The sequence below is a fragment of the Chiloscyllium plagiosum genome, unplaced genomic scaffold, assembly GCF_037043375.1.
Source record: "Chiloscyllium plagiosum isolate Xiang-an unplaced genomic scaffold, Cpla_swu_hap1 HiC_scaffold_24, whole genome shotgun sequence".
Classification (NCBI taxonomy): Eukaryota; Metazoa; Chordata; class Chondrichthyes; order Orectolobiformes; family Hemiscylliidae; genus Chiloscyllium; species Chiloscyllium plagiosum.
In genome coordinates this window covers 2228978-2242461 of record NW_028270162.1, presented here as the reverse complement: position 1 = coordinate 2242461, position 13484 = coordinate 2228978, and the positions used below count along the sequence as shown (strand labels likewise).

Below are 13484 nucleotides of genomic sequence, written 5' to 3'. Positions count from 1 at the left end.
ACAAACCCAAACAAGTAGACACAACATGCCCGGGACTCTAGCCACATTACCATACATCAAAAACATCTTGGAGATGGCTACCAGACTACTCCGACTTCCTAGCATCATGGTAGCCCACAAACCTACCATCACACTGAAACACCTACTAATGAACCTAAAGGACCCTGTACCAACAACCAGCAAATCGAATGCCATACACAAAATACCCTGCAAGGACTGCCACAAACACTACATCAAACAGACAGGCGGAAAACTAGCCACCAGGATACATGAGCACCAACTAGCCACCAAAAGACCAGACCAGCTATCACTAGTGTCCTTACACACAATCGAAGAAGGACAACACATCCATCCTAGGACAGGCTAAGCAGAGAAACACACGGGAATTCTTAGAAGCCTGGCATTTAAACCAGAACTCTATCAATAAACATATTGATTTGGACCCCATTTACCAACTTTTGAGAAAACGAACTGGAAAGGATATCATCCACCTTAACAGACCAAGACACACAAATAAAAAGCAGGACAGAACACAAGCGCTTCACCGGAGGCTCACTGATAATGTTACCTCGTGTGGTGACAAAATGTCTGAGAACAAACCTACCAGCTCAGCGAGTAAACTACAACCAGGATATTCAGTGTCCAGGGTTACTGGAATTTAAGTAAACTGAAGTCAAAAATGAATGCTTTTGTCAGGATATTAAACATCAAGAATGACACAAAAAGCTGATTATAAAAAAAACTTCAAATCTTGTAATGCCATCGAATGGGAATGAATAAAAATAATTTATGGCTTTGGTTACATATTTGGTGTATAAATAGGATCCTGGCTTACTCATAGCCCTATACAAATGTTTGTCCTTTAATCTGAAAAAGCATTGTGGAGCAGAAGAACACCTTCACTTTAGAATACTTTTAATAGATAGGCAGGAGGCTGGAAGAACACAGCAAGCCAGGCAGCGTCAGGAGGTGGTGAAGTTGATGTTTCGGGTGTAACCCTTCTTCACAATATTTTTAAACAATATTAGGTTTTTCTGTCAGTTTAAATATCACTTCTGATTTTAATGGCTAGCTACAATGCAAGGCTTATATTCAGAGAATTTTTCCACACATGAAGATACAATTTAAATCATACTTCAATGGTCACAAAATATTTGTATACAAGACAAAATTACCCTGTGACACATCTTTCAATATAACAGTGATAAACGGTTATCGTGCTTTATAAACCCAAAACAATTCTGTCAGCTGAAGCACGGAGCATTTCCCTCCCAATCAAACAAAAATAAACCAGTTAAATTATCACTCATCTTTAATATTCTCTAACTGAGGTCAATCATACCTGGATCATGTAGAGTTGTGCAATACGATACTCCTCAACACTCATGGGAAGAGGGATGTGGTATTCCTTGATAAGCATCTTGCTTTTAGCAAAGTCCTTCCACAACTTAAAACTAATTCAAGGACTGTCAGCAAAATCTCAGAGTGTGAGATTCATAAATATAGCTGAAAAGAGGAAGAAGAAATAGCAGCATGTTAAACATATCAAGTAAATATTTATAATGTTCTTAACTCTATGTGTCCACCCACCTTCATTACCTTTGCAATTTATTGGCTAGAATTCTCAAAGCAGGGTCTTAATGCCCACCCTTTTCACTCCATTTGTCGAAAACCTGGCACTCATCTCTGATTTAATGCAACTAATCACTGCTTTTTGTATAAAAGCCACTGCTGAAAATAAACAGCGCTTGGCTTTCATTGCTTCCATTTCATTTCTCTCAACATTTTCCACCCTGCAAAAAATGTGTTTCAACAAGGCATTCTATCTAAGGTACATACATCTTTTGTGCTCATTGGTTCTTCTGAAGTCTAAAAGCGCAATTTGTGCAAATAGCAGGCAGGTAGATCATTATTGACTCAGCTTTAGTTGGAAGCTGTCAGTTTCAAGAGAAAATATTTTATCATAGCACTAAAAACATATCATAGACAGAAAAAGTACTTTGGCTTCATGATGGCAAAGCATCTCTATTCTGTTAGATTTCAACAAAAATAAAAACAACCCATGTTACAAAATGAAAACACGTACAACCTAAAAGATAACTGCTAAAATTAAATCATCCAAATGATCTAAAATTCAACTATTTTGATTGAATTTGTAATAAGTTCAGATGTTACAAAATGGACTGCACTTAACTTCTGCTGTGGTTGTAAAAAACATCTATACCCCTTTGGCTACAGTAAAGCTTTATCAGTTTGTCCACTCCATTTCATGTCCTTGTTAGCAGGGCAAGTAAAAAGTGACTTTGGGTGATTCGTTCAGGGCTATTTACTTCTTGTTGAGTCATGAAACCCCTAGCTTCTGATCAGAAAGTGCACAAAGTCTAGTTTTTTAATGTTTATAATTGAAGCTTATTTTTGAGATAGATCTCTGCTGTTACAATTTAGAGAATTATATCTAGATTTCATCACTGATTTAAGGATAATACTAAACACACATCACTCCCTTTACATTCAACAATAAAAGCCTACTTTTTAAGGTCTAAGTCCATTGAATAATGGCTAAAATTTCCTTGGGGTTGCACTTACTTGGTTTTAAGTCCAGGGATCTTTCAATACATTTTTCTTACAACAACAGAAAATTCTCTGAACAAATACCTTTAGTTTCAAATATTGCATAGTTACAACTTAGCTGCAGAAATTAATGATAGCATAGTTAGGAAATTTATGTAACTTACATAATCATTCAATGGATGTTGCAAAATCAGAATTTGTGAAAATCACATTTTCTCTCATTTTCAACATGTGACTATCTACTGTCAAGTGGGGAATATGGTTAAATGGTTTTTAACCAAGGAGATATGAGATTTCACAGGATTTCTGGACTTAGACTATTGAGATTCCTTTAAATATTAGACCTTCTGAGAAAGATGATAAATCAGGCCTAAAAGGATTCATTCTTGCATGACCTGTTTGCAAAGCAACCATTGTGGTCAGGCAGTAAATCACTCACAATTACAAACACTTGCTAATAAAGTTGAGGTCCTTCTAAAGTTCAATGTTACTGAACCATAAAAAATGAAACACTCATCAGCTGCCCTTATAATTCCAGGTGCAAGAGATAGCGTGTTTGGAAGGGGCAAAGGACTTTTGACAGTTTGCTGCTGTGCATCGTGGAGGCATAGTTGAATGGTGAAGATGGTGGAAGGGGTGCCAATCAAGCAGGATATTTCATCCTGGATGGTGTCAAGTTTTCTGAGTATTGTTGGAGCTAGCCTTAAGCAGATATTATGTCATACTCTGACTTGTGACTTATGGGTGGACAGATTTTGAGGAGTCAGAAAGTGAGTAACTTGCTGCAGAATTCACCATCTGTGGGCTGCTCTTGTGGCTACAGAATTTATATGACAAGTCCAGTTTAGCTTCCAGAGTGCAGGGGCACCAGTTTCATAAACAGCAGGAAAGAGAGTGGGGTTAACAGCTTCATTAAGAACAGTGAGAGAGAGGGAGACGAGCGGCTTCTCAAACAGTGAGAGAGAGGGGGGTGAGCAGCTTCTCGAACAGAGAGAGAGGGGGGTGAGCAGCTTCTCGAACAGAGAGAGAGGGGGGTGAGCAGCTTCTCGAACAGTGAGAGAGAGGGGGGTGAGCAGCTTCTCGAACAGTGAGAGAGAGGGGGGTGAGCAGCTTCTCGAACAGTGAGAGAGAGGGGGGGTGAGCGGCTTCTCAAACAGTGAGAGAGAGGGGGGTGAGCGGCTTCTCAAACAGTGAGAGAGGGGGGTGAGCATCTTCTCGAACAGTGAGAGAGAGGGGGGTGAGCAGCTTCTCGAACAGTGAGAGAGAGGGGGGTGAGCAGCTTCTCGAACAGTGAGAGGGAGGTGGGTGAGCGGCTTCTCAAACAGTGAGGGGGGGTGAGCAGCTTCTCGAACAGATGGGGGGGGGGTGAGCGGCTTCTAAACCGGAGGGGGGGGAGGTGAGCAGCTTCTCAAACAGAGAGAGAGAGGTGGGTGAGCAGCTTCTCGAACAGAGAGAGAGAGGGGGGGTGAGCGGCTTCTAAACCGGAGGGGGGGGAGGTGAGCAGCTTCTCAAACAGAGAGAGAGAGGTGGGTGAGCAGCTTCTCGAACAGAGAGAGAGAGGGGGGGTGAGCATCTTCTCAAACAGTGAGAGGAGGGTGAGCATCTTCGCGAACAGTGAGGGGGAGGGTGAGCGGCTTCTCAAACAGAGAGGGGGTGGTGAGCATCTTCTCAAACAGTGAGAGAGAGGGAGTGAGCGGCTTCTCAAACAGAGAGGGGGGTGAGCGGGTTCTCAGAGAGAGGGGGTTGAGCAGCTTCTCAAACAGTGAGTGAGAGAGAGAGAGAGAGAGAGAGAGAGAGGGGGGTGAGCAGCTTCTCGATCAGAGAGAGAGAAGAGGGTGAGCATCTTCTCAAACAGTGAGAGAGGGGGGTGAGCATCTTCTCAAAGAGTGAGAGGGGTGAGCATCTTCTCGAACAGTGAGAGAGAGGGGGGTGAGCAGCTTCTCGATCAGTGAGAGAGAAGAGGGTGAGCATCTTCTCAAACAGTGAGAGAGGGGGGTGAGCATCTTCTCGAACAGAGAGGGGGTGGGGGTGAGCAGCTTCTCGAACAGTGAGAGAGATGTGGGTGAGCAGCTTCTCAAACACTGACAGAGAATATGGGAACAGCAGCTTCATAAAAAGTGGACCAGCATGAGAAGGAGATAAAAACTGGCAGTAAAGTGCCTCTTCAATCTGTTTCTACCTGTCAGAGCCAAAGTGCCTCTTTTGGTTAGCCAAGTAGTTTAAATTAGAGGACATGACTGCAGCTGAAGAGTACTGTTAAGAAATTCACTTTTAACATGTTGAACATCCTAACTAAATTGAAATGGTTGATCGGGCAATGTGTTGCAGCTGTCTTTTGTGGGAGCTGGTTAATGAACAAATATATTAAAAAATACGCAATAACCTTTCAGAAATTCTGATGAAAGGTCATTGACCTGAAATATTAACTCTGCTTCTTTCACTACAACATTTTCTATTTTTGAATGAAAAACCAAGTGGGACATGTAATCCTGAGTCTGAACAGTTGACTAACTGAAGATACAATTTCTGAACTTTTAAACCAAGTAATAGGTGACACATATTTGAAATACCTGAATCCAAAAATCAATGCAATTCATTTTTTTGAAGAGTTTTATTTCAAGATGTCATCAGACTGTAAATTGCATCTTCCAAACTGATGCATAAATAAACAACATTTCTGCATCATGCCATTTTTAAAATCAATTTAATTTAATCTCTCTTGCTTTTCCTTTCGATTTTTCTTCTCTCAGCTGCATTTATACTCGTGCTTAAATTGCTATGCTTCTTAAACTTCCTTGGTTCTCATGCAATATTCGAGGAGAAAGTGAGGACTGCAGATGCTGGAGATCAGAGCTGAAAATGTGTTGCTGGAAAAGCGCAGCAGGTCAGGCAGCATCCAAGGAACAGGAGAATCGATGTTTCGGGCATAAGTCCTTCTTCAGGAATGAGGAAAGTACACACTGAAGAAGGGCTTATGCCCGAAACGTCGATTCTCCTGTTCCTTGGATGCTGCCTGACCTGTTGCGCTTTTCCAGCAACACATTTTCAGCTCTCATGCAATATTGTCAATCTGATTCATTAACTTGGTTGTTTTCTCCACACATTCTGTCTGATCTGTTATGTATGACTCGCAATATGTTTTTATAATGGTTTTTAATAGTTTTCCAGATGTACAGAGACAGCAAAAGCAAATGATTTGGATTTTTATCACCATTTCTTTCCTATATCTATATTCACCATAGCTCATCTCATTAGCTGATCATGAATTATGCATCACTTTCTAAAACTTTAAACTGCAACTAAAGAATGTTCTGTATTATTCTAGTCTCTTACATACTTCAAGAACTTCATCATCAGTGCCATCTGTGAAGGGTTTCACAATCAGCTCCTGTCTGTTCACCTTCAATAAAGGTTCATCACTTTCATAGATCAAACTAAAACTTTAGAACAATTTGAAGGGGTAATTCAAAATAATAAAGGCAATTGAATCAGTACAGGCTGATTTCCTGCATCAAAACCAAAAGCAAAACAGAAACTCAAGAACAGTTCAAAAACGATAAAACCAACAGAATATAATTCTAGTAACAAGGCCCACACAATAATTGGACACTGAAGGAGCTCGGTATGCCCAATAGCCTTCCAATGCCCTTGAATACAAAGCTAAGTCAAATTGCACCCATGGTAACTCACACCAAAGTCATTGACACTCATCCCAGAAGACAAGATGCACTTGTCTGGTTAGGATTTGGGCTTCTATTATAAAATAAATCATTCACATGTCCTTTTCAAGCCAGATCACAAGATCAGTTCAGTCGGTAATTTTCTAGCATTAACGTTGGACAGTGTACAGTCATGGTATTTATTTTAATAACCTTCAACATAATTTGTATTGAATTTTCACAACAAGAATGAAACTCATCTCCTGCATTTGGTCATAGATATAACAATTTCTGCCCAACATTTGTTTGGTTGCTGTTTTGGCATTCCCCAAAGTCGGAGATTTGTTAAAAATGATTTAAGTCATTTCTAAATACAGAATATCTGAGCAATTACATGAGCCATGTGGCTCATCAGTATTCTTTAAAAATGTGGGCTGGAAATGTGTTGCTGGAAAAGCGCAGCAGGTCAGGCAGCAACCAGGGAACAGGAGAATCGACGTTTCGGGCATTAGCCCTTCTTCAGGAACTTTGAGGAGAAAGTGAGGTCTGCAGATGCTGGAGATCAGAGCTGGAAATGTGTTGCTGGAAAAGCGCAGCAGGTCAGGCAGCATCCAGGGAACAGGAGAATCGACGTTTCGGGCATAAGCCCTGATCTCCAGCATCTGCAGACCTCACTTTCTCCTTCTTTAAAAATGTGTCATACAGCCGAATCTGACTTTCCTGCTCACTCAAAGTACACTTTTCAACATCTATTTTGTTTAATTTCACTCTACTCATTCTCCATTTACTTTCATATCCCTATTTCACATGTAATAAATTTCATTTTAAAAGCAAATATGGGCTATGTTTCAACAATCACTTGTGACAGAGAATTCCACATTCTAGCCATGATTTAAGGAAAGAACATTTTTCTAACATTTCTTCTGTATCTTCATGTTCAGCTTAACATTAATGTCCACTCCTTACCATTCCATCTACCAATGCAAAAGCACACTACTTTATATAGCTGTTCTTCAGATTTGAATTTCACTGCAAGGCTAGAATTTATTGTCCATCCCTAACTGCCTCTAAACTGAATGGTCTGCCATGCTATGGCAACTATGAATTAACTACGTTTTAATGGATCTGGAATTACATGTGGGCCAAATCAGGCAAGGGTAGGTGATTTTCTCTCTTTAGATTAGATTACTTAGTGTGGAAACAGGCCCTTCGGCCCAACAAGTCCACACTGACCCACCGAAGCGCAACCCACCCATACCCCTACATTTACCCCTTACCTAACACTAGGGGCAATTTAGTATGGCCAATTCACCTGACCTGCATATCTTTGGACTGTGGGAGGAAACCGGAGCACCCGGAGGAAACCCACGCAGACATGGGGAGAACGTGCAAACTCCACACAGTCAGTCGCCTGAGACGGGAATTGAACCCGGGTCTCTGGCGCTGTGAGGCAGCAGTGCTAACCACTAGTTGTCCTGTAAACTAAGACATTTAGATTTTATTTTGGCAATTCAACAGTTTCACAATCACTCTTCCTGAGGCTAGCCTTTTAATTCCTTTTTATGAACGAATTCAAATTTAAATTTCCCTAGCTACCATGGTGAAAATTGAACTGTCTCATGGTCGTTAGCCCAAATCTCTGAATTAAGGAAAGCTCCCTGGTCTCAGAGGACCATAGGTCTTCTCTTTCATTAATGATAGATGACTGATGGTGGTTTAACCTAAGGGTCATTATGCCTCAGACAATGGGGAAAATTTGAGAAGGTGGGATATTCATAGCAACCTCACACAGTAATTGAATTGAACCCATGCTGTGGTGTTACTTTACATTGCAAACTAGTTGTCCTGTAAACTAAGATAAGCAAGCACAAGGTGTCTGGATTTTTAGTTCAGTGACACAACTACTGTCCTTTTTCCTCCTTAATTTACATTATCATTCTTCATAATCTTGTACACTCAAATAAACATTCATTGATCGGGCTATTCAAGTTGAGTTACTTGCCTCTAGATAATGGTATTTCAGGGACCAGTTTATGATTCAGTTGTCACATGGGCTATGATATAGGAGGCCATGAAATGCATTAGTCATCACTATGACTAATGCTTTAATTTCCACTTTCTCTCCAAAGAAAGTTCAAAGCCTTTTGCACAAAAAAAAATCAATAAACTTTGATTCAGGGAAATGGCAAGAGAGTGGCATTAGGAACTCTGCTGTTGTCAGGAGCTGGAAGTGGACATAAAGGGCTGAATGGCCATGTCTTTGCTACAGACACTCAAAGACAATGTGAACAAAGACTGTGAACGTTCTCAGCTCTAATGAAAACAGATTCGTAACTTGTATTTTTCCAGTCTTTCCTCCATGGGTGAGTTGTGTCACATTGCCTCGAACTGACACGTATTTTGGAAAATCATGGTAGGATAGTCTGACCCTGAACACTGGAAGAAAAATTGTTATGCATGACGTGCATGTAAACTTGCCAAAGTAAAATTATGGGCACATTGTGCACTCAGCTTATATTTGTTTCACATGGTTAATCAAAATTTCCTTTCAAACATACCATTCAAAATGCTTTAGTTAAAGGAATACATTCACAATAAAATGCATTTCCTCAACTTCAAACATGAATGTTAAACTTCTATTCCTTGAAGTTTCATTATCCAGAGGCAATTAACTCAACCGGAATCCAAGTCAGCTGGCACAAAATTTAAATCCCTTCTGTAGTAGGAATTAATTTTCCAGAAACAAGGCAGTAGACAATAGTCCATTGTGTCGAGAGAGGCATTGAACTAATACCTATATAATCAGGCATGGTACTACATTGAACTGTAGAGTTTCAGTTCAAAACAGTTCAAGGTAACATGCTTATATACTAAAGCTTCTGCAAAAAGGCAAAAGTGAGGACTGCAGATGTTGGAGATTAGAGTCGAGAGTGTGGTGCTGGAAAAACACAGGTCAGGCAGCATCAGAGAAAACTTATCAGGGAATTCTTGATGAAGGGCTTTTACCCGAAATGTCAATTTTCCTGCTCCTCGGATGCTGCCTGAACTGCTGTGCTTATCCAGTACCATGCTCTCTCCTGCAAAAAGCTTCAAGCCCCTACATTCAATTCTCAAATAAGAACCTCTGTCCAGCTCTTGATTACATAACCTAATCTGATCCTCACAGTACTGAGGCAGCTGCATCATCAGAATTGAAGCTATATAAATGTGCTATATAAATGCGAGCTACCAGTTGTTGGAACTGGCATGGTAATCGAGTGGCTTTCTGCATCTTCAAAACCACTTAGCAGCAGCATCCAAAATTCACAGCAACCACAATAGGTAATTTATTTTTTGTTAGACAAGATTGAATGTGACAACCACATTCTGTATTTAAGCACAATCCTACAGTGGGAGAAATTATTTCAGCCCCTTTTCCACTTTGTTGGTCACAAGCTATTTCTCTTCTCATTCCAATGGTTAATCTTTACTCAAACGTTTGTTTGAGAACTGTCAAGTGCAACAACAATAAAATTCAGAACATTGAATAAAATAGAATAGACTCCCTGCAGTGAGGCAATTGGCCATTTGGCCCAACAAATCCACAGCAACCCTCCAAAGAGTAACCCACCTACCCATCCCTGAACACTGTGGGCAATTTAGCATGGCCAATTCACCTAACCTGCACATCTTTGGATTATGGGAGGAAACCTGAACACCTGAAGGAAACCCACACAGACACACGGAGAATGTGCAAACTCCACACAGACAGTCGCCTGAGGCTGGAATTGAACCCAGGTCCTTGGCGCTGTGAGGCACCAGTGTTAACTACTGAACCACCATGCTGCCCCGTTGTGATTCACTCTGCCACCAGTGAACATTGGTGAAGCCAGACAGCTGCTGCATCCTTGGAGAAAATTCACTCCTTGCTAACCAGAGAAGGTCAATTCAATGCTGATAAGAATTGCAAAGGCGTTTACTAATTTTAGTCTGTATCACTTGAATGGCTAAGCTTCATTTTGAATAACATGCAGACTTTACAAAAGAAATCTTGATCTACAAAAAGAAATTAACATATTTGGCAGATTTCAGAGAAAGCCAGTGATCATGACATTATTTGGATGTCCTCAGATAAAAGTAAGGAACATTAAATTTGCCAGGACTTCAGTGTAAGGATTCTTTTGTTCACCTGGTAACCGGAACCCTGGACTGATAATCCAGAAAATGAAGCTTGAATACTACCACAGCATTTGATGATTTGATTTTTTTAAAGTTATTTTTGAAAGAACACTAAACCTCGAAACAGCATTTTGTGCTACATTTCTTTAGAACTCTGATTCACAGATTCATACAGTGCAGAAAAGCCCTTTGACCCATCGAGTCTGCACCAACATAACTATCACTAAAAATGCGTTAATCCCAATTTCTGGACTTGTCCCATATCCCCAAATGTTATGATATTTAAAGTACTCATCCAACTAGGTTTTAGAGGTAGCAAGGTTTCCAGCTTCCACCACCTTCCCTGGCTGTGCATTCCAGATTTCAAACAGTGAAAAAGCCTCCTTTCTCCAAATCCCCTCAGAATCTCCAGCCCTTATCCTAACATTATGTCCTCTCGTGATTGACCCCTCAACCAAGCTGCTCTCTATTCACCCTGTCCATACCTCTCATAATTTTATACACCTCAATCATGTTCCCCCCTCAGTCTTCCCTGCTCTATAGAAAACATTCCAAGCTTATTTAGTCTCTCCTTATAGCTCAATTCCTCCATCTCAGGCAACATCCTGGTGAACCTCCTCTGTATCTATCCACTCTCATGCTATCATATCCTTCCTGTAGTGAGGTGACAAGAACTGCACACAATACCCCAGCTGTGGCTTGGCCAACGCTTTGTACAACTCCAACATTACCTCCTTGCTCTTATACTCTATGCCATGACTGATGAAAGCAAATGTCCCATATACCACCTTAATTATCTTATTCACATGCTTGCGGTTTCAGGAATCTGTGAATAACTACCCCAAGATCTCTGTGTTTCTCTAAGCTACCCAGTGTCCTGCCATTCCTCATCTTGTTTCCTCTTGTTTCTTCTTCCAAACTGCATCACATCAGACTCATCAGCATTAAATCCCATCTGCCACTGATCTGCCCATCACACCAACCCGTCTATATCTTCCTGTAACCTACAACCATCTTCTTCGCTATTAACAATTCTACCAAGCTTGGTGTCCTCTGCAAATTTGCTAAACATTCTGCCCAAATTTTCATCTCCATCATTTATGTATATAAAAAACAATAAGGGTCCCAGTACTAATCCTTGTGGTACACTGCTGGACACCAGTCTTCAGTAACTCAAACAATCTTCTATCACGACCCTTTATGCCCTATTACTAAACCGGTTTCTGATCTATCTTGCCAAGTTTCCCTCAATTCCGTGTGCTTTAACCTTCCCAATCAGTCTCCCATGCGTGACCTTGTCAAACGTTTTGCTAAATTCCATACAAACTACATCAACTGAACTTCTCTCATCCACACACTTAATCATATTTTCAAAAGATTCTAAAAAATTTGTTAGGCACGACCTCCCTCTGAAAACGCCATGCTGATGATCCCTAATTAACCCATGCCTTTCCAAGTGAATATTAATTTTGCTCCTTCAGAATTTTTTCCCAATAGTTTCCCTATCGCTGACATGAGACTCACTGGTCTGTAATTTCCTAGTTTGTCTCGTCCATCCTTATTAAAAAGTAGAATCACATTAGTTATTCTCCAGTCCTCTGGCACTTCCCCCACCGTCATGCCATCCCGTTCATCCCCCACTCCCCACCCCCCACCCGACTCTCAGTCGAAGCAAAACGCTCAGAGACATAGTGTAGTTTTACCTCCATCTTTATTTCTGGCCCTGAAGGGAGAGAGAACGATCGCCCATGTGCACAGGGACATGAGTTCTTGGCCTTCTCTGGAAGAGCAGTTTCTCAATGAATTATATAGTCATTTTACAGGGGGGAGCATCCAGATAAGGCAACATACATATTAGTTGGGTGACCATACATACAAGTATCAATAGCAGAAACCAAGCCTTTTACTGTTATACAATGAATGTTCTTAACCTTGTTAACTGGATTCATACAATGGATACTTTCCCCTTGTTAGCTGACCTTGCACATACTGAATGCTTCCAATATTGTGAAATGGCTCTACATAATGACTGTTTTTCCACCTTGTTAACCCATCTCCCTTGCCTCCAGCACCCCATTGTTAACTGTAAGTTCTTAACTGATCGGAGTCATGCTCAGTGGAACCTCTTGTTTCACAAAACTCAGAACTTAACTCTTTCCCTGCCTGCTCATACCTGATATACATTCTCACTCAGGAAGGAATTAAAACTTAGTTGATTGAAAATGTGCAGGGTAAGTGTGCCCCTTTCTCTGGATGTCTACATAATGTAGAATAGACAAAATATTAAACTTGAACAGAACAGAATGACAGCAGAAATTAATGAAGACAAACCAGAGCTGAGTAGTGGCCCCAATCATATCAACAAACCAATTTGTGGGATAGGCTTCTGCAAAAAGCAATAAAGAAACATCAATTGCTTTTACAGAAATACTAACTGGTATTTCGAGACTATATAGAGATCTCATTCAAGATGGACACAAAAAAAGCCAAGCTTCTGACACCCAATCACTGCTCAGAAACTACATTGTTAAGCACTGGCTGACCTCAGATACTGCCCTGGCCTTAACAATCTGACAATATTAAAAGCAGCTCCCTATCAGAAATGACTAAATTTACTAGATGTTCTGAGAAAGGCTCACTGGACCCAAAACGTTAACTCTAATTTCTCTCCATTGATGCTGCCAGACCTGCTGAGCTTTTCCAACAATTTCTGTTTTTGTTTGTGATTTACGAGATGATAAAGATGCCATTAGAACTATATACTGTCAAGTGTCAGAGGCCTAAGAAAGAACAAATTTTATTAAAGAGCAGAAATTCTAGAGGTATTCATAAAATATGATTTATGGAAAGAATGGGTATGAGACTGGAAAGAAATCTGGAAGAAGAAAGAGATTTTGTTCGATAGAGTGAAAGCAGCTACTTCAGATGTGTGGAACCTATAGCACCTAATATTCTGAATATTCTTTAACAAATTGTGCCTTGAAGTGAGAAACATTTTGATGCATTGTGTTGAATTTCAATCAAAAAATGATTCAAATCCCTTTGCTACTGCTCAGCATCAATTAGGAATCAACACTTTCCAAACACATCCATGGT

At 40.5% G+C, this 13484-nt stretch overlaps 1 protein-coding gene across 11 annotated transcripts in view; it reads right to left on the bottom strand.

Annotated features, from left to right (window-relative positions):
• The window catches only part of pitpnm2 (phosphatidylinositol transfer protein, membrane-associated 2), a 489130-nt gene that overhangs the window by 238111 nt on the left and 237535 nt on the right, over positions 1-13484 (bottom strand). For all 11 annotated transcript variants that reach the window (XM_087999844.1, XM_087999841.1, XM_087999838.1 and 8 more), the window contains one exon: positions 1343-1506. In XM_087999844.1, the coding sequence (XP_087855970.1) occupies positions 1343-1420 (78 nt within the window). In that variant the 5' untranslated portion in view covers positions 1421-1506. The remainder of the gene's footprint in view (positions 1-1342; positions 1507-13484) is intronic.